The sequence below is a fragment of the Mesoplodon bidens genome, assembly GCF_964165515.1.
Source record: "Mesoplodon bidens genome assembly, chromosome: 19".
NCBI lineage: Eukaryota > Metazoa > Chordata > Mammalia > Artiodactyla > Ziphiidae > Mesoplodon > Mesoplodon bidens.
In genome coordinates, this window is record NC_138179.1 from 18,893,429 (window position 1) to 18,920,971 (window position 27,543).

The 27,543-nt window shown below is 57.0% G+C and overlaps 1 protein-coding gene across 3 annotated transcripts in view; it reads right to left on the reverse strand.

The window, feature by feature from the left end:
- The window catches only part of ATP2A3 (ATPase sarcoplasmic/endoplasmic reticulum Ca2+ transporting 3), a 33,806-nt gene extending 6,723 nt beyond the window's left edge, over window positions 1–27,083 (reverse strand). For all 3 annotated transcript variants that reach the window (XM_081219408.1, XM_081219410.1, XM_081219409.1), the window contains exons 1-17: window positions 26,805–27,083; window positions 17,458–17,475; window positions 17,091–17,173; window positions 15,558–15,662; window positions 15,237–15,375; window positions 14,892–14,972; window positions 14,716–14,801; window positions 12,677–13,141; window positions 10,642–10,730; window positions 10,373–10,475; window positions 8,992–9,123; window positions 8,473–8,598; window positions 7,183–7,401; window positions 6,738–7,073; window positions 4,383–4,603; window positions 3,310–3,512; window positions 2,746–2,831 (exon numbers count right to left, since the gene is read on the reverse strand). In XM_081219408.1, the coding sequence (XP_081075534.1) occupies window positions 2,746–2,831; window positions 3,310–3,512; window positions 4,383–4,603; window positions 6,738–7,073; window positions 7,183–7,401; window positions 8,473–8,598; window positions 8,992–9,123; window positions 10,373–10,475; window positions 10,642–10,730; window positions 12,677–13,141; window positions 14,716–14,801; window positions 14,892–14,972; window positions 15,237–15,375; window positions 15,558–15,662; window positions 17,091–17,173; window positions 17,458–17,475; window positions 26,805–26,928 (2,616 nt within the window). In that variant the 5' untranslated portion in view covers window positions 26,929–27,083. The remainder of the gene's footprint in view (window positions 1–2,745; window positions 2,832–3,309; window positions 3,513–4,382; window positions 4,604–6,737; window positions 7,074–7,182; window positions 7,402–8,472; window positions 8,599–8,991; window positions 9,124–10,372; window positions 10,476–10,641; window positions 10,731–12,676; window positions 13,142–14,715; window positions 14,802–14,891; window positions 14,973–15,236; window positions 15,376–15,557; window positions 15,663–17,090; window positions 17,174–17,457; window positions 17,476–26,804) is intronic.
- Between the last annotated feature and the right edge of the window lie 460 nt (window positions 27,084–27,543).

Genomic DNA, 27,543 nt, shown 5'->3' on the forward strand with positions numbered 1-27,543 from the left:
CGCAACAAGAGAGGCCGCGACAGTGAGAGGCCCGCGCACCGCGATGAAGAGTGGCCCCTGCTTGCCGCAACTAGAGAAAGCCCTCGCACAGAAACGAAGACCCAACACAGCCAAAAATAAATAAAATTAAAAAAAAAAAAAAGACTATGGCTTGGCTAGATTTCTTATTTTAACAAAGAGATGGAGAGTCTTATTTAAACGAACACTGGGAATTTCTCCAAAAACCAAGCTCCAGTATTTGGGACAAGAGCACGTTTTTATTTGGCACTGATCACAGGGCAGAGAAAATGTCCTAAACGTTGAACCCGCCCACTGACCAAGAGGACCAAATGCTCTTGCGAGTTGTGTCACCACCGTGAGGCTCCACCTCCAGACCTTAATGGTAAGGACCTTGCACATGCATGTACCCACAAACACAGTGCACACACCTCCCGCTCGGGCATGTGTGTGCTTGCATCCCTATGCCCGTGCACGGGAAGAAAATACAAACAGGATCACATGGAGGTGTTTCAAAAGACAAACGCCCTGCCCAGTTCAGACCTCCTGGGTTTCAGCCGTGAGCACCTGCCACGCACGCATTGTGCCCAGGTCGTGGGTCACAGTGTGGCCTCCTACATTGTTTATTAGAAGGTGCTCAGGGCTGGAACTTCTGCCTCACAGATTCACGGTGAGCAGCCCCCGAGGGGTGGGGAGGCTGTTTCTTTGGGGGGAGCCACTGTTCTGCCTACTCCTTCCCTCTGCCTCCCTGGCTATTTCCTATTCACCTTCACCTGCAAGGCCCCCTCTGGGTTTCATTAACACTTACATAGCTCTTACTATGTGCCAGGTGTTGGTCTAAGCACTTTGTAAGTATTGCATCATCTTAGCCCTATGAGGCAGGGTCTATTATCCATTTTATACGTATGAGGAAACCAACAGAGAGGTTAAGCAGCCTGTCCAAAATCACACAGCTAGTGTGTGATGGAACCAGGGTGGGAACCTGTGCAGCCGGGATCCAGGATCCACTGTGTTGCTTTTACTCAGTGTTCCTCCAGGAATCAAAGGGGGCTCTGGGCACCTCTCCTGAAATTCCAGCACCTGGAGCTGAAAGTTCTATCTTAGGTCTAACTCTTGACCATCTCTGAGTTCCATAGCCACCTGCCTTTTCTCTGCTGAAGCACTTCTCACTGTGAAATGTGACTGCCCATTTCCATGGCTCTCTCCCCCACCAGACTGGATGCTCTTTGCAGAGCCTTTGCCAGCTCGGTCACTGCCATCGCCCTAACAATTTGTGCCTGGCACAGAGTCAGTGCCTAATAGCTGTTTCTTGACCAAGTGGATAAATGAGAAATGGAATGACCTGAGGACAGTTGGGAAGGTGGCACCAAGGGGACTGGGGACTGACTGGTAGTGGGCATGGGATGTGTGTCTAGCATGACCCCAGGGGTCTGGCTTGGGTGACCAGGCAGGCAGTGGAACCGAAATGGGCATGGAGGAAAGGGATTGTTTGGGGGAAGGTGACAGATTTTGACTTTGGACTTGGTCAGTGCACAAGGGCTGTGGGGCATCCCAGAGGAGGTATCCAGCTGGCTCTATGGGATTGGGCTCAGAAGAAAGGTCGATATGGGGGGAGGTCTCTGGAGATCTGGGATCCACATCACAAAGGACGTAACAGAGACAGGGTAGGAAGAAGGTAGCAGTGGGATGGCTGGCACATCCCCACTCTCCAGCTGCTGCCCCCACGGGAGCTACAGGAGCAGGTGCCTGAGGCTGGCCTGAGCCATCTGCCAAGGGCTGCAGGCCACCAGCCTTTGGGACGAGGGTCTGGGCCCATGCTTTTCACTGCTGCCAGGAGGGAGAGCCCCACGTGCTTGAGGGCTGGTGAATGGAGGAAAGCATCCCCGGGCTGCCTCTACCTAGGTGTGAACCCCTGAAAGAGCCCTCACGCTGCTCTCAGGGTGGGGAAGACTGTACTCCCCTGACATTCCCAAGAGTGGCCAGGAAGTCAGGGTCCCTCTCTTGAGCTCTTCTACCTACAGGAAAGTAGCAAAGTCAGGCACAGTCAGAGGAAGGAAATTCCACATCCCTGCCGCTCTCCCCTTTAAAAGAGAAACCCACAACTGGCTTTGCCGGAATTGCTGCGAAGGTTCTTTCAAGCAAAGGAGATGCACTGGCTGCTCAGACAGAAGGACAGACTGACAGACAGCAGCTGAGGTGGGGCTCCCTGCCTGCTTCCAGAGCTTTGCTGAGCTAAGCCCGGCCCGTGGTGTGCACCTGCCAGCCAGGTGACTTCCAGAGGTTAGTGGGTCCCTTCCCCGAGAAACACGCTGGTTATGAAAGTGGGGAGCCTGGCAGATTCCTTCCCTCCACTGTCGATTGCTCCAGTTTGACCCTCTGCCTGAAGTTCAACCATTTAGGGGCTCCTACCTCTGAGCCCTCAATTGTTTGGGCAGTTTCCCCGTAAAGGTAAGACACTTCTGGGCAGTTAAGCCCCTTGGTCCCCCTGTAACTAAATGATTGGGGGAGGAAGTAGCCTCCTCTCTGGCTCGGGGGCTGTGCTGCCGTCTCTAGGCTTCCTGTGGCTTCTGAGCTTGCCTCTTGAGGTGGTGGATGTCTATATGTGGGGAGTGGAGGGGGTGGGGAGGGACAGCCACTGGCACCCGTGGGGTTCTGTACTCCTTTCCCCTGGGACTCCGACAACAACTTGGGCTGTGAGTTCTGCCTCCCAGATGCCCCCAACAGGCTCCGTGGCCATCCCTTGCTCACCAGCTGGTAGAAGGTGACCTGAGGTCCCTCGGCATCATACAGGAACCACCAGGTGGCAGCAGCCACTGTGGCCAGGCCAACGTACACTGTGGGGAGGGCAGGAGAAAACTGGCTATAGTGGACACCTCTGGTTTTCTGGCATCCGTTTCCCCTTCCTAATAATTCGCTGGATCTCTGTCAGGGAACCACTCTCTCTCTTTCTGAGCCATGTGGTTTGCACACTACTGCGGGAGTAATAGGACAAAAGGCTCTTTCTTCTGCTTTATTTGAGGTTGTAACGGGGCAAGCATGAGGGCTGGAGCTGCGGCAGCCATCCTGCCACCCCAAGGAGCACCTGCATGAGAAGGGAGCTGAGGCAGAGCCAGAATGTGCCCATGATACTGTCTGAGGGCTGGGTCCAGCCATGCCTGAGGCATGATCCAATCTCTTCAGTTACATGAGCTCACACGGTTTCTCTTGGCATAAGCCAGGCTGGGTCATACTGGTCTGTAGTTTGCAAGTGTAACAGATACAAGGGTCTTAGGAAGCTCCAGGAACCGCAATGAAGACTGGGGCCCCACTCACCACCAATAGCCAGATATCGGAAGAAGAGCCAGCCACTGATGAGGGCCTCCCGAGGGTTCCGGGGCCGCTTCTCCATAATATCCAGGTCTGGTGGGTTGAAGCCCAGGGCCGTGGCAGGTAGGCCATCCGTCACCAGGTTCACCCAGAGAAGCTGCACAGGGATCAGGGCTTCGGGCAGGCCCAGAATTGCTGTGACGAAGATGCTGGAACCAGAGTCATGGGCTCTAGCCCCCAGCAAATGGAGGGTACAGCTCCTACTCTTACCCCAGGCCCGGGAGCTCCCGCACTGTCTCCACAGCAGCCCCGCCTCACACTGGGCCACCCCTGCACCCCCAGTCCCAGCTCTGGCGCCTGGACAGACCTGCCCTTTAGGCCTCTCCTCTTGAGGACACAAGTCCTCTTTAGGGGGCACACACACACACACACACACACACACGTGGACAGTGCATACCTGAAACATACACACATTTGTTCACAGATATGTACAACAACCTAGCACAGGTTACACAATCCCACAAACACAAGCAAACACCTACATGCTTGCCCCGACGTGCAGACATGCAGAATTCTTACACAGCCAGGCAAACGTGTTCACCGTTCTCCACAGGCATCACTCGCACATGAACCTAAGTGTGTACACAATTACACACTAGCACAAATCCTCATGCGAAAAGACGAACAAGAACTCACATGCACACACGTACACACACCTCTCACTCAGGCACACACCCTATGTGCACACACACATGCACGAACACATTACTGCCCAAAGGTGAGGCAAGTTCTCCCATCTTGCAGGACTCTGAAAGTGGGAAGAAGGTCACGGCTGGAGGGATGACAGGGGACTTTTCAGGCACCACCTCAGGGGCTGAGGTGCATCAGGGCCTCTGGAGAATGATGAGGCGTCCCCATCCCTCCCCACCCTGAGGTGGGACTCTGGAAGGCCCCAGCCTTCCAGGGCAGGGCACGGGTCCCTCCATCCCTGCAGCCCCATCCCAGGAACAGGCATTTTCCCAGTCTTAGGGATGCAGAGCTGGTCCAGAGGGCTGGGAGGAGGGAACACAGGGCCTCACCAGACGACCTCGCCAACGTTGGAGGAGATGAGATAGCGGATGAATTGCTTCATGTTGCTGTAGATGGCCCGGCCCTCCTCCACTGCAGCCACGATGGAGGCAAAGTTGTCATCTGACAGTACCATGTCTGCCGCTGACTTGGCCACGGCTGTGCCGGAGCCCATGGCGATGCCGATCTCTGCTTTCTTCAGGGCTGGGGCATCATTCACCCCGTCTCCAGTCTGAGGGCCAGGTTAGGTGGGTTCATGCCTGAGAAACTTCCCTTCTACCTCCCTGACTCCCCTCAACTCAGTCTATCACCAAGTTTAGCGGATGTCCCCGAAGAAGCAGACAGCTGGACAGAACAAATGGTGAGGTCATGAGCCTAGAAACTGATCTGGGGATGAGGCTAAGGGGAAGGCAAGGAGTGCACATAAGGACAAAATTGAGGAGAAGATCAAGTCAAAGATCAGAGAGGATGGTGAGGTGGGGACAGGGATGAGGGTGAGTCAACGCCGAGAGCAGGGGTGAAATTCAGGTGGGATGTGGGGTAGAAGATGAAATTGAGATTGAGGACAAAGTTAAGCTCAAGTCAGGAATGAGGTGAAGGTCATGGCCCAGGTCAAGGGTTGGTTAGGTGTTGTAGTCAAGGTGAAGGCTGGAGCCAAGGTGAAGAGCAGGGTCAAGAATGGACTCGTGGGCTTCCCTGGTGGTGCAGTGGTTGAGAGTCCACCTGCCAATGCAGGGGACACGGGTTCGTGCCCTGGTCTGGGAAGATCCCACATGCCGCGGAGCAACTGGGCCCGTGAGCCATGACTGCTGAGCCTGTGCGTCTGGAGCCTGTGCTCCGCAACAAGAGAGGCCGCGACAGTGAGAGGTCCGCGCACCGCGATGAAGAGTGGCCCCCGCTTGCCGCAACTAGAGAAAGCCCTTGCACAGAAACGAAGACCCAACACAGCCAAAAATAAATAAATAAATAAATTTATTAAAAAAAAAAAAAAAAGAATGGACTCGTGTTCAAGATAAAAAATTAGATTAAGGTAGAGGTCAAGTCAAGGCTATGGTACATATCAGGAATGATATCATGGTAGAAGCTGGAGTTGAAGTCAAGGTCAAGACTGAAGGCCAGATAAAAGTTGAGGTCAACATAAAGTATTGGATTGGGGGTGTGGGATCAATGTCAGGGATCAGATCAGGGTCCAGGTCCAGATTGGAACCCATATCAGGGTTGAGCTCAGATTATAGAATCAGTTTAAGATGGTCAAGGTCAAGGTCAGGGACCAAGTCAGTGTGAAGATCAAAATAAGGTCAAGAACAAGTTTACAGTCGTAGTCAAGTCAAGGTTGGTGCCCAGCTCATTATCCAGGTCTAGGTTGAGCCACAGGTCAGGATTAAGGTCAAGGTAAAGGACTGGGTTAGGCTGGAAGTCAAGATTATAAACTGAGGCCAAGTCAGGGTTGAGGTTGAGGTTAAGAATCAGATCAGTGTTGATGAAGAGGTCAACAATCAAGAAGGACACAGAACAAAAACTGGGTCCAAACCAAACGTCCATCCAGAGGTGAATGGATAAAGAGACTGTGGATGGGACTTCCCTGGTGGTGCAGTGGATAAGACTCTGCACTCCCAATGCAGGGGGCCTGGGTTCGATCCCTCGTCAGGGAACTGGATCCCACATGCAGGCCGCAACTAAGGAACCCTGGAGCCACAACTAAGGAGGAGCCTGTGAGCCGCAACTAAGGAGCCCGCCTGCCGCAACTAAGACCTGGCGCAACCAACCAAACAAGCAAATAAATAAATAAATAAATCTTTAAAAGAGACTCTGGTATATTCACACAATGAAATGCCACTGAACAATAAAAAAGCAATCATGTAACTGCAACAACATGGGTAAACCTCAAAGGAAAGAAGCCAGACACAAAAAAGCATGATGTATGCTGTATGATCCCACTCATATGAAAATCCAGGAGAGGCAAAACTAATCTATGATGCAAAAAAATGGGAAGGAGCATAAGGGAACTTCATGGGTTGATGGTAATGTTCCCTATCGCGTGTGGGGGAAAAATGTACTGATGTCTGCAACTTACTTTGAAACACATTTAAGAAAAGATGGGTGAAGGATGGGTAGATGGATAGGCACGTGATAAAGCAAATAGAACTATGTTATTTATAGAATCTAGATGGTGGATATTTATAGGCATTCACTAGAAAAATCATTTTGATTTCTCTTCGTGTTTGAAATTTTTTGTAATAAAATGTTGGGAAAAATAAGAATGAAGCAGAAGCAGCGGTTGCCCGGGTTGCTCCTCCCAAGGCCTATGGCATGTGCTTCACCCCGACCCGTGCCACCTCCCCCAGGCTCCCGTTTCGTGGCCTCACCATGGCGGTGATCTCGTTGAAGGACTGCAGGTTCTCCACGATGCGGGACTTGTGGGCGGGCTCCACCCGGGCAAAGCAGCGGGCCGTGCGGCAGGCGTGGCGCTGCTGCTCGGGGCTGAGGTCATCAAATTCTCGGCCCGTGTAGGCCTTGCCCGCCACGTCCTCCGTGTCCTTGAAGATGCCAAGCCGGCGGCAGATGGCCACAGCCGTGCCTTTGTTGTCCCCCGTGATCATGACCACACGGATGCCCGCCTGGTGGCAGCGTGAGATGCAGGCAGCCACCTCGGGCCTCGGAGGGTCCAGCATGCCCACGCAGCCCACGAAAGTCAGGTCCGTCTGCAGGGAGGGGGCAGGTGTGAGTGGGGCCTGGGCCCATCCTCAGCCTGCCACCTGCCCAGCGCCGCAGGCGGACACGTGGCTCCCAGCCCTGGGGCCCAGCACCCACCTCGTACTGCACAAACTTGCTGCAGTCGTCTAGTTGCATGTCCTCCTTCCTCGGGGGCGTATCCCGGGTGGCCAGTGCCAGGCAGCGCAGTGTGTCCGAGCCTGAGCCCCAGTCCCGGATCTTGGCTAGGATCTGCTCCCTGGAGGTGGTGTTCAGGGATACCGTGCGGCTCCCCACGCGGACTGAGCTGCAGCGCTCGATCACACTCTCAGGTGCCCCCTGCCGCGTGGGGTAGGGGAGGAGACAAGTCCGTCAGTCAGGACTCCTTCCCTCCCTCCTGCCTAATCGAGGAAATTGAGGCCCAGATACGGGGAAAGGTCACCCAAGGGGACACACAGCAAGGCACAGACCAGAATCCATTCTTTGGAAGCTCAAGAGGGAACCAATTAGGCCCCACTGTGAGAAAGCCCAGAGGGAAGGGGGCTCACACAGGGTGTGACACCGTGTGAAGCCCATGCGGAGGCACCCTCCCCTCACCAACTTGCAGCTGAGAAGGCCTGCTGCAGCATTTTGGGGGATGGGGTGGGAATGGCAGCCCTCCTGCAGGCCCTGCCTCCCTGCCAGCCTGCTGCTACCGGGACCCCAGTTCTGTGGGGTGCTCGGCAGCGGGACCAGGAACAGAGCCCTGCTGAGGGTGTGTGGGGTGTGGCTCTGGGAAGGTGGTCTTGTGGGTGCCGGGCTACTCAGCGGCCTTGGGGTCTCAACCCGGATCTCGCCCGAGGCCTGGGAAGGACCTCTGAATCCTCCATCAGTGCCTCGTCCCCCTCCTCAAAGGGCATTCCAAATGCTAGGTTTTTTCAGCAGCCCAAGCTCCCAGTACAGAAGCTTGTCATTTCCAAAGAGGTTAAAACCCCCCACTGCGCGTGAAGACGTGAACGGGGGTCTGGATGGGAACGTGGGACTCGGTTTCCAAAATACAAAGCACCAAAGTTGCATACCAACCACCTCAACACTCCCCATCAGAAGCAAAAGGGGTTCCAAGGCCTTCCAGCCTGACCTGCTGTTCAGATGGGGAGCCCGAGGCCCACATGGGGGTACGGTGACCGCAAGGTCATGTGGCGAGGCAGTGCCTCTCAGCCCAGAGCTGGGACCACAAGGAGGGGCAGGCCTCAGCGTCTGGCTCTGGCTTTATCTGCCCCACACGTGGATCCCACTCCCAGTTCCCCATGGCAGGCTGACCACCCTTGTTCTGGAGTCGTGGCTTTGACAGAGGGCCTCACACCTCCCCGAGTCTCCCACCGCTGCAGGCTCTGGCTCTTCAGAGGCCCCAGGCTGGTCAGGCAGGCCCACCTTCACAAACATCTTGCTGCCCTGGGCCGCCAGGCCAGGGCGGGTGGGCGTGCAGTACACCGACATGGACTTCCGGTCTCGGGAGAACTCCAGGGTGAACTCCTTCTGCAACAGCTGCTTGATGACCTGCAGGGCCCAGGTGGGTCAGGGTGTGAGGGGCAGAGCCAGCAACTCTGGCTGCTTCCTTGCCAGCTGCTCAGCCCCGGGAAGAGCCTCTTGCTCCCTGCACGATGTTGTCTACCTTCTTCTGACCCTGGCATTCAAGGCCTCTCTCCCCCTCTCCAGCCCCAGAAATGCCCCAGAGTTGCCATTTCCTGACCACGCTGTGTAATTCCCGACTCTGAGTCCTTGCCCACACTCAGCTTTTCTTCTCTTTTCCCCCTAGACCAGTCTCACTAGGGGTCTGAGGGCCCTCCTCCTCCCAGAAGCCTCCCAGGACTTCATTCCCTTCCTTCCCTTCTCCAGATGCCCCAGAAGCCCCAGCCATGCGGCCTGTGGCCGAACCCTCAAGCTGCTCACCGTGTTGCAGGCCCCAGCTCGCTCCACCCGGGACAGGGCCTGCAGGTCCGTGTCAAAAACATTCATCTTCTCGACGAGGCAAGTCAGGGCCGTCTCCGTGGCCTCTCCCACCTTCTCATACACGCCCTTCGCCTAGTGGGGCCCAGGTACAGGGAGTGAGGGGCAGGGCGGCCCCCAGCCTCACCTCCCACACGCTCCCTGCCCCCTGGAGCTCCCTTGGCCAGAATCACCTGTAACCTCCTTTGCACCAGGCCTGTGGGCCCTTCCCAGCCCAGCTGGCCTGGGAAGCATCTGGCACTGATGCACACCTTCCCTTCTGACCCTCCCTCCTCCCCTGACATCAACGGCCATGCGCCTTTCCTGTCCTCCGAATCACTCTCTGCTCACGCTTCTCAGCTTCCTTCACCAGGTTCCTCTTTCTAAACCTGTTGTCTGGGCCCTGCTCCTTCTGTACCCGCCACTCTCCCTGAGGCCTCATATGCCCCTGGCCTCTCCCATCTTTCACGGGCTCATGACGGCCAGGGCCCACCCAGCCCACTGCAACCTCTCTCCTGAGCTCCAAGCCCACACGTACAGCTGCTGCCTGTTGGACTTTGTTCCCTGGGGACCCTCAGGCTACCTCTCCCCCTCCCTATTTTGCCACTCCCATGACAGTCCCAGCCGGGACAGCAACTACAAGCTACCCTGACCTCCTCCCTCTTTCACCTAACCAGTCACCAAGTCCCAGGATCTGGGCTCCAAACTCTCTCTCCAATGAGAGCTACCCATGCCTCCCCCCATCTCCCTGAAGCCCCAGCCAGGACTCAGCTGGCACCTCTCCGGCCTGGATGACCACAAGGGGCTCCTCGGCTCGGGTCTTGCCCAGTCTGCTCTGTCCTCCACACAGAAGCCTGGGTGACCTTCTGTGAATGCAGATCTGACCACATCACTCTCCTGCTCCAAACCCTTTGGTGTCTGTCTACTGCCCTCAGCTGGGCATCAGACTGACTTGGCCAAGCGCCCCCGCCCCAACAGGCAGGAGCGGCCTCCCACATGCTCCAGCCACAGGGAAGAGCATTCAATGCCCGTTTCTGGGCTGTGCCTTCTGTTTTAAACACTTCTTAGTCTTGTCCCCCAAACCTCTTCCCCCAGGCACCCCTGGCCCTTCTGCCCTTTACATTACAGTCCCCCACAGCCCAAGAGCCCCGAGCAGGGTTCCAGAGCCAGCCTGAGGAAGAAGGAGGGGTGGCAGTGTGGAGTGGACAAGGATGGCAGTGCTCCTGGGGTGTGGCACTCCAAAGGGGCAGGGACCTCCAATCCTGCGAGCTCTGATACTCTGGGAGAAAGGTCTGCTCTGAGCGCCTGGATACTAGGGGGGTCACGAAGGGGAGCAGGGGCCCACCTCGTTGTAGTCCAGCGCTGAGTCATTGCACAGGGCGCAGATGGTCGCCAGCTCCGCCAGCGCGTCAAACTGCCCGCAGCACACAGGCCACCCCCCCAGCCGCCTGTGGAGCCAGAGCTGTCAGTACGGTGCCCTTGTCCCAGCCCTTGGGCAATGCCCAGCCTCTTGGCCCCCAAGAGGCCTCGCCAATGACAGCTCTCAGAGCTGTCCTACATAGCTCCGCCCACCAGGAAACCCCGCCCACCTGAGCCCCCTCGCCGAGCACTCACACTTCGCCCTCCGGGGCATACGTGGTGCCCGAGATGGTGAACTCGTGCAAACTGCAGGTACCGGCTTCGGCCTCGGCTACCACGAACATCTGGGGAGCGCAGGGGCGTGCTCAGGCAGGCCCTCCTCCCTGGGCAGCCAGTCTGACTCAAGGCTGACCCCAGGGTGGTGTCCTGTGGGTCTCCAGAGGAGGTACCGGCCTTCCCTCCCCCAGGGTCTTGGAGGTGAAGTGTAAGAGTACTGCGTCCAGGCTGAGGCCGGGCCTCTCTGCCCTGCCCAGGTGTGTCCAGTTCGGGCTTGTCCTTTGCTCTAGACCCATGAGAGATTTATGGCAGATTCTTCAATGTTCTGGGGCAGCTGCCAGCTTGACAGAGCCCTGAGCTGGGACAGGAAGCCTGGGTCCTTGCCCATCTCACTATGTGACCCCTGGCGGAGCACCTAAGCCTCAGTTTCCCCACTGGTAATGGGGAGAAAGTGGGATCAGAGTGCAGCTGCCCCTCCTTGCCCTTCAAGGGAATGAGTTCCTGACCTCCAAGGAAGGAAACCTACATAGCCTCCTGAGGCACAGACCCCTGTCCCCAGAGAGTGAGCTCCTGCCCGCAGGGCCCACCCCTACCTGTGCCCCTGAGGGACAGGGAGCTCACCTCTCCCAGGGCAGCCCATGTCCTCATCTGTCAGCCAGCTCTGCCAGGGAGATAATGCTTGCTTCCTGGAAACTGCCTCACTGCACATTCCCAAGCCAATGGCCAGCCCAGCACCCAGCAGGTGCTCAATAAACATCCCTTCCATTGCACTTTCCTCCCTGCCCCTGGGGACAGCCCTCCAGCCAGCAGAGCCCCTGAGAAGTCAAGTTTCTTAGCCCATCATCCAGTATGTAAGGCCCCTACGACTTCCCTATACTGTGTTTTTCAAACCTTTATTTCAGAATCCCTAGTAGGACTATTCAAATGAAGCCCTACTAGGGATTCTAGCAGGTCAGGGGCTGCAGGGTGGTGAAGCGTGCTGGTGCCCCCAACCCCATGGCAGCCCCTGATGGGCTTCTGTGGGGGACTAAGGTCTCAGATATAGAGCCTGGGTTTCCCAGGCCCAGTGGGCAGATTATGGGAGCAGGGGTGGGAGAGGAGTGATTGGGGGACCTAGGGAGTGGGAAATCCGAAAGCTTCACCGTCACGCCACCCACTCCTCTACCCCAGGGGCCTGCTGGAGTCTCAGCCAGACTCCCTGAAGCACATGGGCAGCAGCCCAGGATCTGGGATCAAGTGCCAGGGAATGAATAATTCCTGCCTGGGCCCTTCCCAGGTCACTGGAGCTGGCGTATCTGGTGATAGGCGTTGACCACAGAGAGTCATGGTGGTGAAGGATAGAACCTGGGTCCAGTCCCTGGTCCAGAAGATCCCACATGCCACAGAGCAACTAAGCCTGTGTGCCACAACTACTGAGCCTGCGCTCTAGAGCCTGCAAGCCACAATTACTGAGCCCTCGTGCCACAACTAATGAGCCCACGTGCCTAGAGCCCGTGCTCTGCAACAAGAGAAGCCACCACAATGAGAAGCCCATGCACCACAGCGAAGAGTGGCCCCTGCTCGCCACAACTAGAGAAAGCCCGCACGCAGCAACGAAGACCCAACGCAGCCAAAAATAAATAAATAAGTAAATTTCTAAAAAGAAGAAAAAAACGAACCTGGGTCCAGGCCCAGCTTGGATCAGATGCCCAGGCTGTACTTGACCCTCCCTTGTATCCTTTATGGTTACCTGGCAGGGCTTGCACACCCAAACTTCAGAGGGGGAAACTGAGGTTCACAGATGGGCAGTGGCCTGCCAGGACCCTACAGAGTGACACATGGGTCCTAATGATGCATGTCCAGCCAGGCTTTGCTGCTCTGCCCCATGAGAACCTGGATCTGCTCCCCACCATGGGGCAGCACACAGGTTCTCTCCTCCACCTCTGGCCAAAAAGGAGTCAGGGAGTGGCCCAGAGAGGGAGCCTAGCCTGCCAAACATCACACAGCAATACCCAAGCTGGCTGCAGCCACTCACCCGGCAGACCGACATCTGATTGGTGGTGAGTGTGCCCGTCTTATCAGAGCAGATGACCGAGGTGCAGCCCAGGGTCTCCACGGAGGGCAGACTCCGCACGATGGCATTCTTCCGGGCCATGCGCCGTGTGCCCAGTGCCAAGCATGTAGTGATGACAGCTGGGAGGCCCTCAGGGATGGCGGCCACCGCCAGGGCCACGGCAATCTTGAAGTAGTAGACAGCACCTCGGAGCCAAGAGCCGCCGTGGGCCGGATCAGCAAAGTGACCAATGTTAATGACCCACACGGCCATGCAGATCACAGAGATGGCGCGAGACAGCTGCTGCCCAAACTCATCCAGCTTCTGCTGCAGGGGCGTCCGCTCTGGTGCCATGGCCGCCATCTGACTCCGGATCTTACCCAGCTCCGTGTGCAAGCCCGTGGCCACTGCCACACCCATCGCCTTGCCCGATGCGATGTTGGTGCCCTGGCCGAGGGAGGGATAAGGAAAGGGCTGGTTAGCACCCCAACCGGGGCCCAGAACCCCTGATCCCTTCAGGCTGGGGTTAGGGCTCTTATTCCCCTCCTTGGTTTTCTTTTTCTCCATACTTAGTGCTCCCAGAGGTATGCCACTATGTAGTCTCGAGTCATTACTGTCATCGCCATGATAGTGTCAGCTCTATGAAAGCAGGGACTTCGTTCAGTGCCACATCCCCAGTGCCTAGCATGGGGGGCCTGGCACAGAGGAAGCACCAGCTGATATTGACAGTATGACCAACCAGCACAGCACAGCACCAACCCATCAAAATTCAGCTCATAAACGACCAATACAGCCACACAGGAGTGTGGCTAACCGTGATCTCAGGTAAACAGTCGATAAATATTTACTGAAGAATCCAGAAAATTTGAGCTGAAGTCCATCCATTCCCAAGGCCCCAGTAAAATCCCCAAGCCCTGGTGCAAGTGCCAGCCAGCCTTGAGCCTCTGTGTCCTCCGCTGTAAAATGGTCCAACAGAGGCCCGAGACACAGCTGCTCTGAGGAGGCTCATAACTCAGTCCCTTTCAGACAGGTGTGCTATGCTGAGGCTGGAGAGAAGTTGGGTTCTGGTAGCCTCAGCGTCCCTTCTGCCCTGAGCCATGCAGCTCCTGCCCCCGCTTACAGGCCCCTCCGCTAAGGAAATGACCTGCAGTTAGCCAGGGCACCCTCCTTAGAAAGCTTCCAGTGACAGCTTCTAATGCCTGAACATGCCCCTTGGTGTTCCCTCCCCACCCAAGGCAGCTTGTCCAAAGCTTCCAGGCACCTAGGCAGGGTGCTCTCCTCAAGAAGAGCTGTGGGTGTATATCACTTTCTCCATTTCTGTTCACTTCTGGGGAGACTTTAATAACTTAGTGCCCAGGGCCACTGCCAATTGGCCTGACCCCTCCTTGTGGCCTCCATGGGCAACCTGTGAGCATCACTGGTTAAGTCCCTCTAAGGCCACAGGGGCTGATCCCTCCCACCAGAGCTGAACCCATCACTCTCCCTGAGAAGAGCTGGGTGGCTTGGAATCTTGCCTTGGGGATCAGTTTTCCTATCTGAGAAATGGACTGTTCCTGATATCCTCCTCCATTTTGGCAATGCTTCTCCCTCTAGAGGATTCTGTTGAGGCAAGAGAGGCTCTGCCTCTCTCCAGTTTAAGGCAGGATAAGCCTAGCAGGTAGGAGGAAAAGCTCTGGAATCAGGAGTCTGACTCCACATCCCAGCTCTGTCACTCGCTGGCTGTGTGACTTTGGGCAACTTACTTAACCTCTCTGTGCCTGCTTCCTTGCTGGAAAATGCAGACAAGAGTACTTATTTCAAAGGCGCTGTGAGGATTAAATAAATTAATACAGGTAAAGGGCTTAGAACAGGGCCAAGCACACAGCCTTCAGTAAACACAGCTATTATTATTACTATAAGTTTGTACGTATTCTTAATAACGGATGAGGTTCTTTCCCACAGGGCTTCAGCTGATTAATCTAAATGTTACTATCTTTATCATCATCGTCCAGGCAAAGGCCCCAGGCATCCCAAGCACTTACAGAAAACAGCATGTTCTTTTTGTCCTGGTTCACAGCTCTGGGGTCTGGGATGGCATCCGTGTGCTTGGTCACAGACACAGATTCACCTGGATGCGGAATCAGAAATGAGAAGCCCCACGTGAAGGCACCTCTGTCCCCTGACCCAGCCGCCCCTGGTTCCGGCCTCCAGGCCTCACCGGTCAGGATGGATTGGTCCACTCTCAGCGTGGTAGACTTGATCTCGATGAGACGGAGGTCAGCGGGCACTTTGTCTCCCACTGTGGAGGGAGAATAGCTTGGCTGAGGGTGGTTTTGGGTGCCACCTCCCGGGAAAGCCAGGAGGGCTCCCAGAAACCAAGGCTGGGGCTGGGAGGCAGAGGCCTGAGCTGTCCCCTGGCCTACAGTCCCCTTATCTGTCCGATGGGCTTTTGGCCAAAGAGCTTTAGAGGAACCCAACAGCTACCCCCTCTGCATATATAGTCAGAAAGAGAAGGATGGGCTCAACTGCGTCACATAATGAAGGGAGGAGGCCCCCAACGCACCTGCCACTTCCACGATGTCTCCGGGGACGATGTCCCGGGCGCGGATCCGCTGCACGCCCTTGCGGTCCGAGCGGATCACCTTGCCCATCTCAGGCTCATACTCCTTCAGGGCCTCAATGGCACTCTCAGCATTGCGTTCCTGCAGAGGCAGGAAGGCTGTCTGTCCCTGCTGGCCCCAGCAGGCCACCCCCTTGGAGTGACACCCTTAGGGCTGGGGATGGATCTGGAAGCAGAAGGACCTGCAGGATTCCAGGACCAGATGGAGGTCACACCCAGCAGCTGGGAGACCCCAGGGCCCAGTCCCACCACTGAGCCTCCCACCTGCCACACGCCCACGATCGCATTGGCCACAAGGATCAGCATGATGACCAGGGGCTCCACGAAGGCAGTTGTGGTCTCCTCACCCTCCTCGAACCAGGCCAGGACCTGCCGGGATCAAAGCTGGTGAGTTTAGGCTATGCCGTGGGCCAGGGTCTGCTTGCCATTTCCTTTGTGTGCTGGGTCTCTGTCTGCTCCCATTTTGGGGAAAATACCCCTGGGGAGCCCCGGACCTAGAGAGGTCTGTTCTCAGAAGGCCTTGGCTTAGGAAGTCCAGCCCCTGCAGGTAGTGACCACCAGAGCCCACGTCCCACCCCACCCACTTTCAGGGACGTGGGGACGTTGTGCGACAGCCAGCAGGAGGTGTCACCACCTGCCAGGCGGTGGTTCTCGGAGCAGGCGTGGTGTGCCCAGACCAGGAGCAGCAGCAGCATCACCTGGGAACTTGTCAGAAATGCACATCCTGGGTGTCCATCCCAGACCTCCCCCGTCAGAAACTCTGGGGTGGGGCCCAGCAGTCTGTGTTTTAAGCAGCCCAGGCGATCCTGCTGCAGGCTCAAGTTCACGGTTCACAGACCAGAGGACCATGATTCCAGCCAGAGCCCAGGCCTGGAGGCGCGAGACCTGGTTCAAGTCCGTTCCCACCTCTTGGCCCAGGTGGGTACTTGTCATCCTCTCCAGGCCTGTGTGTCCATCTGTTCCGTGGAGAGGGTACCAGAACCCTTTTGGCTCAGCTGTTTTGGGCACCTGCCTGGACAGACTTTTCTTTTTTAAGAGTCCTCCATTTCCAAGCAACAGTGAGTGGCCTGGGGGGTCAGACACAGCTGGCTGGGCCCCTCCTGGCTGGAGGGGCCTGGAGCAGGAGTCACATGCACCCCCAGGGCTCCATTCCCTGCATGATCATTGGGTCTCTGCTGCTCAGCCACTGGTGTTCCCCTTCCCCAGCGCTCCACTCTGGCCCCGTGGCCCTGCAGGTGCAGAAGGAGTCTGAGCAGGGCGGACGGGGGACAACAACAAGGGGCAGCGTCCACGAGGAGGCTGCAGGAGGTTAAGGCCTGGAGTCTGTCTGAGGAGCTCTGGCAGTCACAGAATGCGCTCACAGCCGGGGTGATTTCACCCCCCAGGGACATTTGGCAACATCTGTAGGCTTGATTGTTAAAAGTGGGGAGTGCTACTGGCATCTGGTGGGCAGAGGTCAGGGATGCTGCTAAAAATTCTACAGTGCACAGGACAGCTCCCACCACAAAGAATTATCTGGTCCAAGAAGTCAGCAGGGCTGATGCTGAGAAACCCTGTGCTAAGGCAAGGAGGGGCGGGGTCAGACCTGTGCTTTTGCAAGCTCACTGACAGCCAGGGGACAGATGGGAGCCGGGAGTCCAGTGCGGGGGGCTGCAAGGGTTTGGGCAAGGGCAGGGGGCAGGTAGGGGCCCAGGGATGCCCAGAGCTGAGAGGACAGCCCTGTGGCTCAGAGCCTGGGCCTCTGACCTGGTCTCCCTCCCGGGTTGCCCAATGCCATGAAATGGGGACTCTACTTACGAAGGAGACCAGGGCCGCCAGCAGCAGGATGCGCACCAGGAGGTCCTCAAACTGCTCCAGCACCAGCTCCCACAGGGACTTCCCTGGGAACGGGAGCGCCGCATGAGGCCTGGGCCCCTGACGGATGACCTGCTTCCATGCAGAGCAGGGGCGGCCTCAGGACCACCTGGCCCACTCCCTCCCTACCATTTGAAGAGGGAGAGCCCGAGGCCCTGAGAGGCACAGATGGGCAATGCCGGGGTGGGTGGGGGGAGGTGTTGCTCAGCAAGGCCCCACCCAGCCGGGGGTGGGGGGAGGACATGGCCTGACAGTGAATGGCCCACGATGGCGTCTGGTGACCTCATAGGCCGCCTGGCCCAAGGCTCACCTTCCTCAGTTGGGAGCTCTGCAGGATCCAGGCAGCCACGGGAGCCATGGGGAGACAAGAAATGACTGGGTTATAAAGTGGAGTTTGAGCAGCCGCTCCCCATGTGCCCACCGGGACCTCCACGATGGGCAGGACACATCACCCCAGTTCTCTGAGATCACAGAACAGATGGTTTGAGCCCAGATGCTTCCACCCCCCACCCTCACCTCACTCTGGTTGAGGAAGGTCTGGTGTGTCCTGGCTCACCCTGGGACAAGACGGGAGCCAGGAGCAGCCTCCTAGACACTCCCCCATTGCACAGAGGGGTAACTGAGGCCTGGAGAAGAGAAGGGACCCCTGAGGTCACACAGGGAGTTGGTAGTTCTCACAGCTCCCTGCACTGCTCTTTCTCAGATGCCCACCTGTCCCATTCAATGTCCCCCACCCATGGCAGGGTAGCCCCTCCCTCAAATTGAGAACATCGGCTCAGGCCACCTCTGACACATCTGCTTCTCCAGGACCACAGAGACAAGGCCCATAGCACTGCTGTCCCTCTAAGCCCCACCCCATCCCAGGCTCCCCCTGAGCACGACCCCAGCAGCCAGCATCCCGGGCACTGAGAAACCCACCGCAGTTCAGTTCCTAGAGGTTGAGTCTCAGCTTGTCCCCTCCCAGGCCCTCCGCTCCAGGCCAGCTCAGTGAGGATGCAGCCGGCATGCCCAGGCCCAGACCACAGAACATTCTGAAGAACCATGTTTCCAAACACCTGCTGTCACTTTACAGGCTCCACTTTTATCTCCTGTTTCCCGAAGCACCTATGTTACAGGTGGAGCTGGCTGCCCCAGTACCTGAAGTCTTAGAATCTTCCCAACAGCCTAAAGGGGAGGCAGGAGGGAATTCCGACCCCGTTTCGCAGGTGCAAGAGTGAGGTCCAGAGTGGATTCGTGGCTTGAACAAGGTCACACAGCCAGCAAGGGTATCTGTGGGTCTGTGGAAAGGGGCCCTGGACGGGCTTCTCCCTCCTCCTGCCGAGCTCAGGACCTGCCCACGGCTGTCTGAGGCCCCTCCCAGAACAAGCCTGAGCCTTGCCTCCTCTTGTCTACACCCCCAGCCCCACCCTGGGTCGCTGGGGAGCTTGTTAGCATGCAGCATCCGAGCCCCACCCCAGGCTGGCTCTCCCTCTCTCCTCCTCCCTGACATGGGTCCTTGCCTCTATCCACCTGCTTTCGGCTCGAGCAGCTGCCAGCATTTCTTCCCATGGGCACCTCTCCCCTGACCATCTGTTTCAAAGGTCTGGGGTCTGCACCTGGCAGCTGAACCATGGGGAGTAATAAGCAGCCCACTGGGCTGCAGGAATCCAGGAGGAAAACATGTAACCTAAAAATACACTTTCTAGCATTTTCTCCAAAGTCCTATTTTAGGCAATGGCTGACATTTTCCGTGGAAAATGTAATCTCCAGTGTCCTGCGTTGAGATTAAAATCAAACAGACTTTTTCCTTCTGATCTGTTTAGCTGAGGTGAACAGGAAAGGCAGGGGGAGGGCCAGGCCTGGTTTCTGGGCCAATTCTCCAATGGAGCAGCGTCCTTTAGAGGTCATCTCAGCCATGCCCCAGCCTCATGGCACACATCAGTCTGCTTCTGCCATGCTCGACCCAGGAGACTCCTCAACCCCTCACCTCTGCAGGTGTCTTCAGGGTCCTGACCTAAGGGACAGTGTATCCCTAAGTCTCACCTGAATCCCTCCTGCTGTCTCCCTGACCCCTCCCTCTATCTGGCATGTAGCCCCTTGACCACCATATTCCTCAGGGCTTTTTTTCTGGGTAGGAGTGAGGCCTGGGGTTGGGAATGATGTTATGGGACACACATACCAGCTCTAGTCCCCCTGCAAGCTGCCCTCTGCCTGCAGGGCTCACCAGTTCTCCTTTCTCTCCCTTTCCACCTGGATCTCCCCTTCTGCTGACCCACAGCTCGATCCAGGGTCCACTCTTGGTGGTGGTCATCAAGCTGTTCCCCAAATACTTCTCATTCTCCCCACCTTGTGGGCACACAGTAGGACTGCACATCCCAGCTTCCTGTGTGAGTTGCAAAAGGAAGGATGTATATTTGGGCTGGACTGTTGAACTGCCGGAGAAGGGCGCCGTCCGATGAAAATTTCTGTGATGATGGAAGAGTTCTATAGCTGCACTGTCTGATACGGTAGCCACCAGCCACATGTAGCTACTGAGCACTGGGAATGTAGCTAGTGTGACTAAGTAGCTACATTTTATTTATTTATTTATTTTTTTGCCACACCTTGCAGCTTGCAGGATCTTAGTTCTCTGACCAGGGATTGGACCCAGGCCCCCAGCAGCAGAAGTACGGAGTTCTAACCACTGGACCACCAGGGAATTCCCTACATTTTAAATTATACTTAATTTTTATTCATTTAAACTCAATCAGCCACACAAGGTTAGTGGCTGCCCTATCGGACAGCACAGTCTGGAGTTCTTTGACCCTCTGCTACAGCAACCAGCACCTGTGCAATGGTATCTGCTTTGTGAACCTGAGTCACAGAGTCGGGAGACAGCGAGCCCCCAGATGAGCTGCACTGAGGTACATATATACAGTGTGCACAAGAAATGACCTGGGTTGTTTCAAGCCACTGAGATCTGGGGGTTGTTACTGCAACATAACCTAGCCGATCCTGACCAATGCCCCCTTCTCCCCAGACCTGGCCTCTACCGCAAGGCTCCCCTTTCACCCCCATCCGCTGCCCCTGGGGGAGGCTCAGCCAGCCATGAGGTCACCACAGATGCCCTGCCCATCCCTGCTCATGTAATGCACATGCTTCCAGTCATGTCTGAGTAGCTGGCTCCCCGTGGGGCCCGAGCCTCATTTGGAAGACGGAGTACCCACCCCCACCCAGAAGGGCTGCTGTGAGGATCAGCATTAGTATCATTAATATTAATAAGTCACATTTATTGAGCACCTACTATATACCGAGCAGTGTGCCTGGTGCTTTACCTACTTCATCTCCAGAGATAAACGGGAGGGCATTGTGTGCCCAGCACGTGAGAAGGTGCTCCACAGACAGAATAATCACTTCCTCATGTGCATTACTCTCTTGTGATTCTCAACCCGGGAAAGAGGATACAATTATCATTCCCATTTTACAGAGTAGAAGTACAGAGAGGTTGAGTGGCTAGTTCATGATCACACAGCTGGGAAGTGGCAGGGAAGCGTTTTGAGCTCAAACCCCTGCTCTGGACCTCCTGCACTCACGCCTAGGCTGTCCTGCCTTCCCACCCCAGTGGTCTCCCTGTCTCCCCCCAGCCAAGGTCACCTGAAAGAACGTAATATCCCATGTCCTGATTGTTGGGCTGGATGCCCTCATCCCATCAATCGGTTCATCCTTCTATTGTGACCCTAGAGCCATCAGCCCAATCATCCTGGCCCAAAGGCTCTTCCTCACAAAACAGGTGTTTTGGGGGTTACTAGACCGTATCTGCTCAGGCCTGATCTGCTTCAAACTCCAATCCCGCCAAGACTCTGAATAACCCAGTTCTCTCCTCACATGAATTAGTTCCAGGGCCACGGTGGGGGATCCAGGGGCTAGGAGAGCACCTTCTCCCCTTCCCAGGCATCCCTGGAAGATGCTGGTTCCCCCTTGCCATCTCCAGGCTGCATTTGGTAGGGCTGAGCCAGTTCCCCTTGAAATAATGGCATTGGGCCCTCAGCAGCACCAGATGCCCCATTTGTTAAGTGAGGAGAATGCCCTGGCCCTGCCCACCTCTTGGTGCCATCTGCCAGGCTGCACGGGCCAAGTCAGTAACAGGAGGTGCTGCCCCTCCCAGACCCCAGCTGGGCCAGCCTGGGGGCATATGAGCCCCCACTATCCTTGTCTGGACCTCTCACATGGTGGCTTCTCCTGGCCAAACCCTGCTCTGGGTCACTGTTGCCAGACTGAACCAGCCCGTGTCCACAGATGCCCGATGCGGAGCTGGCCTGGAAGGGCCTGGGATGTGATTAGAGACACTCTGCAGCTTAGAGCAGAGAGCCTCGTCCAGAGGGCTGGGGTTCAAATCCTAGTTCTGTGGCCACAGGCAAATCACTTTAACCCTGGCTGTGCCTCAGTTTCTGCATCTGGAAAATGGGGATAATAATAGTAACTACCTCATAAGCTTGCTGTGAAGATGAAATGATGTAATATGTATGAAGAACTTAGACTAATGCATAGCACATGGTGAATGCTCAGTAAACATCAGCCATAACAACAGTTAAGAGGATGGAAGCTCCAGTGTCCCTAGCACCTGGGACAGCGCCTGGCACACAGTAGGTGCTCAATAAAACTGTGAATGAATGAATGAATGACCCTGCCCCGCTCACAGACCTTCAGTGGCTCTCCTGGACCTACAGGATAAAGACCAACCTTAACAGGGCCTTCAAGGTCTTCCTGGATTTGCCCCAAGCCACCCTTCCAGAATCACTCTTGTATCTTAGATGTCCGTCCCTCCCTCTGCCAGCCAAGTGAGATGCCTCAGGATTGCTACCATGTCCCCTGGTTTTGCTAAAGCTTTTCCCCCTCCAAGATTTTGTTTTGCCATTTTTTCTGTGCAGGGTACCTCCCCATTTCCTCATCTGAACCTCCAGGAAGGCTTCCCAGAAAAGCTCTGCTCTCAAGGGTCATCAGTGTTGCCTTCTGCTTCCCGCCCCGGAGCACCCCCAGGGCAGGCAGGGGCTGAGTCATCCTTGGGTCCACACAGAGCCTCACTGAATTGCTTATTCGGTTGCCCCATGGTTCAGCCCTGGACCCTGGGCCCACAGCCCAGAGCCCAGGAGAAGGGGGGGGCAGGGCCAGGGCTGCCCCCAGGCTCCACACACCACCTGCTCCCCTAACCTCCCCTTGACTCCTTCCTTCTCACAACACTGGAAACTGGTATTTCGGCTTCTAAGTGTTGGTTCCAGTGGGAGAGGTGAGTACTCACCAAGGTCTTCCTCAAAGGTAAATTTACAGAGCAATTAAATCCTCACTCACAAAGTCAGGGAGAGACCTTGGATGGCAGACCCCACCCCGCCCACCTGGCCTGCCACCGTCTCCAGGCCCCACCTGGAGTGGATAACCTCTGCCCTGGTGCAGCCTTACTGGCTGACCAGGCCGAGAGGCGAAGTGTTTGCTGGGCGTCCTCGGTGCTGTGAGCAGACCCAGCCCCGCCTCAGGGAGCTCCTGGTGCAAGGGCTTGGGGTTCTGCAGGGGCAGGGCTGGTGCTGTTCCTGAGAGGGGGCACTAAGCCTGCCCAACAAGGGCGTGAGAACTGGGGTGAAGCCTGAAATACCCGCCTCAGATCCGAGTTAGATCTCAGGGGCCTGTCTCTGCCCTACTGACAACACTGGGGCCAAGGAAGCGGGTACCTGGGCTGAGGGCAGGAGATAAGGTCACAGCAGAGACCCCACAGGCAGGAATCTAAATCCAGACTATCCCTCCCACCTGGCACCCCTGGAGCTCTGGTACCCACTGTACAGATGGGCAGGCTGAGGCCCAGGAAGGCAGGCTCCAGCCCCTGTCACAGCCGCTCCCCTAAACAGAGACACCGCCCCTCCCCCACAGAGACTTCCTGGGACCTTGCCTGACGCCCGCTCTGGGGTGGGGGTGGCTTAGGTGTTGGCCCGCCCGCTTGGGGGGACACCCCCAACCCAGTCCTGCCTCCTGCCTAGGCTCACGTCCAGCAGGGGTGACAGGGAGCCCATCCACGGACATGAGGAGATCACATGGCTCCTGCATATATGAAAAAATGCCCAACATGACTGGCAAACAGAGAAATGCAAAGTAAGACTATGAGAGGCCACTCTTCTATGAGATTGGCGTCCAATAACACACTGTGCTGGTGAGGTGGTGGGGAAATGGGCAGGTCAACTGGTGCAACTTTACGGAGAACAATTTAGCAACAGCGGTCAAAATGTAAAATACACATGCCCTTTGACCCAGCAATTCCCCCTCTAAGAATTTATCCTTTGGAGATATTCACAGTGTGTGAAATGACATGGGGACAAGGATGTGCCTTATAACGTGTGTGTGATAACAGAGGCTTCAAACAACCCCAGAGCCCATCAAAAGCTCAAGTGAAGAAATGTTGGAACAGCCACATGATGAAACTCTGAGTGGCCACTAGGAAGCCCAAGGATGCTCCACGTGGAACCATCAGCAACAGTGACTCTGTCAGGTGGAAAGCAGGGGCAAAACAGCCCTCAAATCCACTCCCTTTCATGTAAAAAAGATCATTGATCACAGACCCAGAGGTGTGTGTGCGCAGAATATCTTGGGACGGAGACACTGGGGTGGTTGGGAATGGGTGATTGGGGACAGGGTTGGGGAGAATTTACTATATACCTTTTGTACCTTTTGAATGTGGTACTGTGTGCACATTTTTATTCAAAAAAATAAGTTGAAGGGATGTAGAAAGGCCCCTCCGAGAAAGCTGAGTCCTGGGCACCTCTGGGGTTTGCAGAGAAAGGCGGCTCACAAGAGGCCAGGAGCCTCCCACTTACTGCCCTGTTGGGGCCTCAGAGGACATGGCTACTTGCTGGGGTTGGGACAGATGGTGGGGAGGGAGGTGCGACTCCCAGTACACTCACTGACTGAGGCCCCTCCCCCAGCTCTGAGGAGCGGGGAGGGAGGATCCCCAGCCCCTGCTTCCCCTCTTCCTGTGCTGGCAGAACTTGTGAACTTCAAGACTTAAGCAAATGACTTCCTTGTGGTTTCCAGCCTAACGACCTTGCAGGTGCATAGACTCCTGGGGTGGGGGAGGACACTAGTCCCTGGGGTGTTCCCTCCACCTGCAGATCCCGCCCCCCCACCCCGTTTCTGGCCCAGAGCCAGGCCCAGCTCCTTCTGCCACAAGAAGGGATGGCTTGGTGTACGCAAACACTCACAAATGTCTGGCATGGGTCCTATCGTAGCCTCACTTATGATGAGCAAATAGAGGCACTGAGAGGCAAAGCAGTTTATCCAGGATTGCACAGCTATGAAAGGGCAGAGCTAGGGCTCAAAACCCTGTCAGCCTCACCCCAGAGGCTGCGTGGGTAGAGACCACGGGACACCCACGCCTCCTCCTGAGGCCGGGGCTCTGCTGGGGGAGCATGAGGCAGGAAGGGGCAGCCAGCTCCCTTCTCCTCACCTGATGACTTCCAGGGCCCTGGAATGCTTCCTGAGGAAAAAGCCCTTGGGGGCCCCGCGGGGGCCGGGGGCGAGGCTGTACTAGCTCCTGTCTAGCTGACCCCAGCTCCTAGCACAGGCCCCAACACCAGGGTCCCAGAGTCTGCAGAACCGATGACCCCCTTGAACAGACAGGGGAACTGAGGCCCAGAGAGGGGCAGGCACCCAGTACCAGCTCTACCACTTACTGTGTGACCTTGGGTAAGCTGTCTAACCTCCTGGTGCCTCAGTTACCTCCTCTGTAAAATGGGGATGACAACAGTTGTTTTCATAGAGTTGTTTTGGGGAAGGAATGAGACAAGAGGTGAAAAGTGCTATAAGACCAATGCCTGGCACGTAGTATCAATAGGTAGTCAGTGAACATGGGCTTTCATTTTTACTACCATCGAAGCACAGAGGAACCAGAGGAGCCCAGGAATGGCCCCCTAGTTTTTCCTACCACCCTTCCCAAAATGCACATCCACCTCTCTGGACCTACACACTGCACCAACATCCTTATTCATCACCCCACACAGATGTTCAGCAGCCAGGGCACCCCCAAATCCTCTCACCTAGACAAAACAACATGGGGGGAACTAGAGGCTCCCTCCTTCCCAGCCAGCTTCCCCTCCTCATGAAGACATGGGGGCCAGAAAGGAGAAGGGTGTTGGCCAGGGTAACGCAGGGCAACATCTGTGTGATTCTGGAGGCAGAACCAAGGGCTGGATCTCCAGCTTCCCTTGGGAATCAGGACTCCCAAGCTGGAGGCCACAGCAGCACAGAGGAGGCGGTGGAACCCCAGACCTGCTGCCCCGACCCCCAGCCCCACCCATGGGCTGGGGGACCAGCCCTGATGCCCTGCGCTCCTGCAGCGAGGACACCCTCCCTGCCAAGTCACTAGTAGGGGATATTAAATAATATTTATCTCCCTAGTTCCGCCCACAGCTCAACTAAATATAGCAACTAATTTTTTCGAAAAAGGATTTCTGCTCCAGAAAGATAATATTTATATAAGAGGTGGTTGTCATAAACCAATACAAAACCCAAAGCTCCCTTTCTGACAGCTCTTCGTAATTTTCAAGCCAGCCCTGAGAAGTGAGACACACAGGCCAGAGAACCTTCCTTCTGGCTGGTGGGGAACCCTGAAAGGGTGAGGCCCCAAGTTCTGAAAGGGCGTGGGTCCAGGCTGCACTCTGGGGATCGAGGCGACATTTCTCTCTGGACCCCTAACACTCTGCCCTGTGCCCTGGGGGTGGACCAAAGGGGTGGCAGATCCTGCCTGCAAGCGACCTGGGGAGGGACCTCTACATCTTCTACCATCTCTGGGTCATATCTGGACAGTACTGGCACTTGCCGTGCTTTTTGGCAGGTGGAGAATCCCACACTCCTTTGAACATGAGGAAGAACGATACCTTTCCCTCCCAAACAGCAACAGCATGAAGGCTCCCTCCTTGCCCAGAGATGGGCAGGCGTGGCTCCAGCTCACCCAGGAAGGAAAGGCCTCCCCAGGCAACTCCCTGAGGGAGGCCTTGAACCTGCCACCCCCAAGGAGGTGGGTCTCCCGCCTCAGCAGTTCAAAGCCCCACCGACTCCGCCAGCCACATCCGCCTGGGGTTGCAGAAAGAGGAAGACCTGGGGGTGGGGTCACCAAGCCTGCCAGCTGACAAGCTGCACCTTCTGGGCGTTTTACTGAGCCCTCGGGGGAGAGCCTCGGGGTCAGCTAGGAGGCTGGGCCTCAGAGTCCCCGGCTGGTCCCTCGCCGGCTGACCCCGGTGTGTGCACCTGCACGACTCCGGCGGACTGCGGCGGCGCGGGGATGCAGCGCTGAGCGCCGATGGGGGTGGGCGAGGGCTTGCAGGAGTGGACTGGGACGCGGGTGGAGGTGGGAAGCCCGGAAGGGCCGCATGGGTCCCTGGGCCCGGAGGGAGGAGAGCGGGGCAGGGGAGCCAGGCGTCCGGTCTCCGAACCCGGAACCCGCACTCCCGCTTCCCCTGCGAAGGTACCGCGCAGCCCCCCCGGGAGCCCCAAGGGCATCTGCAGAGGTTTCCTGAGCCCTCGCTTCCTGCCTGCCCGCCCGCCCGCCCGCGGGGGCCGATGGCTGGGAGGGGAGTGGACCGCTCCGCAGCCGCGGTGCCGGGGGCGATACGGAGACCGCGGCGCACGCGGCCCCGGCTGCCCCCGCGTGGCCCGCGCTCTCACCGTTAGGGCCGTAGCGCTCCCGCGCGCCGGTCACCTGCTCCGGGCTCAGGCCGCCCTCGGCAGTCACCGAGAAGCGGCGCAGCACGTCGGCGGCCGGGAGCAGGTGCGCCTCCGCCTCCTCCATATCGCCCACCCCGGCAGTCTGCGCCGTCGGCACAGTCGGGGCTGCCTCTCCGCGGGGCTACTGCGCGGGGCGCAGGGGGCTCGGGCCCCGACGGGCGCCGCGCGAGGCCATGACCGCGCTGGGACCTTCCCCGACGGCAGTGGCGGCGGCGGCCGCGGCCCGCGCCAGGATGCTGCGCCCCGGGCTCCCTCCCAGGGGCGGGGCGGCCCGGGGCCCGCCCCCGCACTCACACCCCTTCCGGCCGCCCTCGGAGCCCTCCGCCCCGCCCCCGCAGGGCCTCGGGGCGCGGAGGCTGAGCTGCCGGCCCATTCTGCAGAAGGGGGAACTGAGGCCGCCCACGCGGAACGCGCTGAGCTTGGGGGAGCCGAGGGAGCGTGGTCCGGAAGGGCCTCGACCACTGTCCACAGAGCTGGAAGGAGCGGGGAAGGTCAGAGAACTGGGGAGGGCTGCTGAGCACGTGTCTCTGAGATGCCTTCTTTTGAGCCCTCTTGGGCCCTGGGAGGTTGCAAAACGGGGATGTCCATAGAGGGGTTCCTACCCCCTCCTCGAATTCTGCAAAGTGTGACCCTGGGTCTAGAGGGACCCCAAAAGCCTGTGAATAAGCAAAACTCCTCT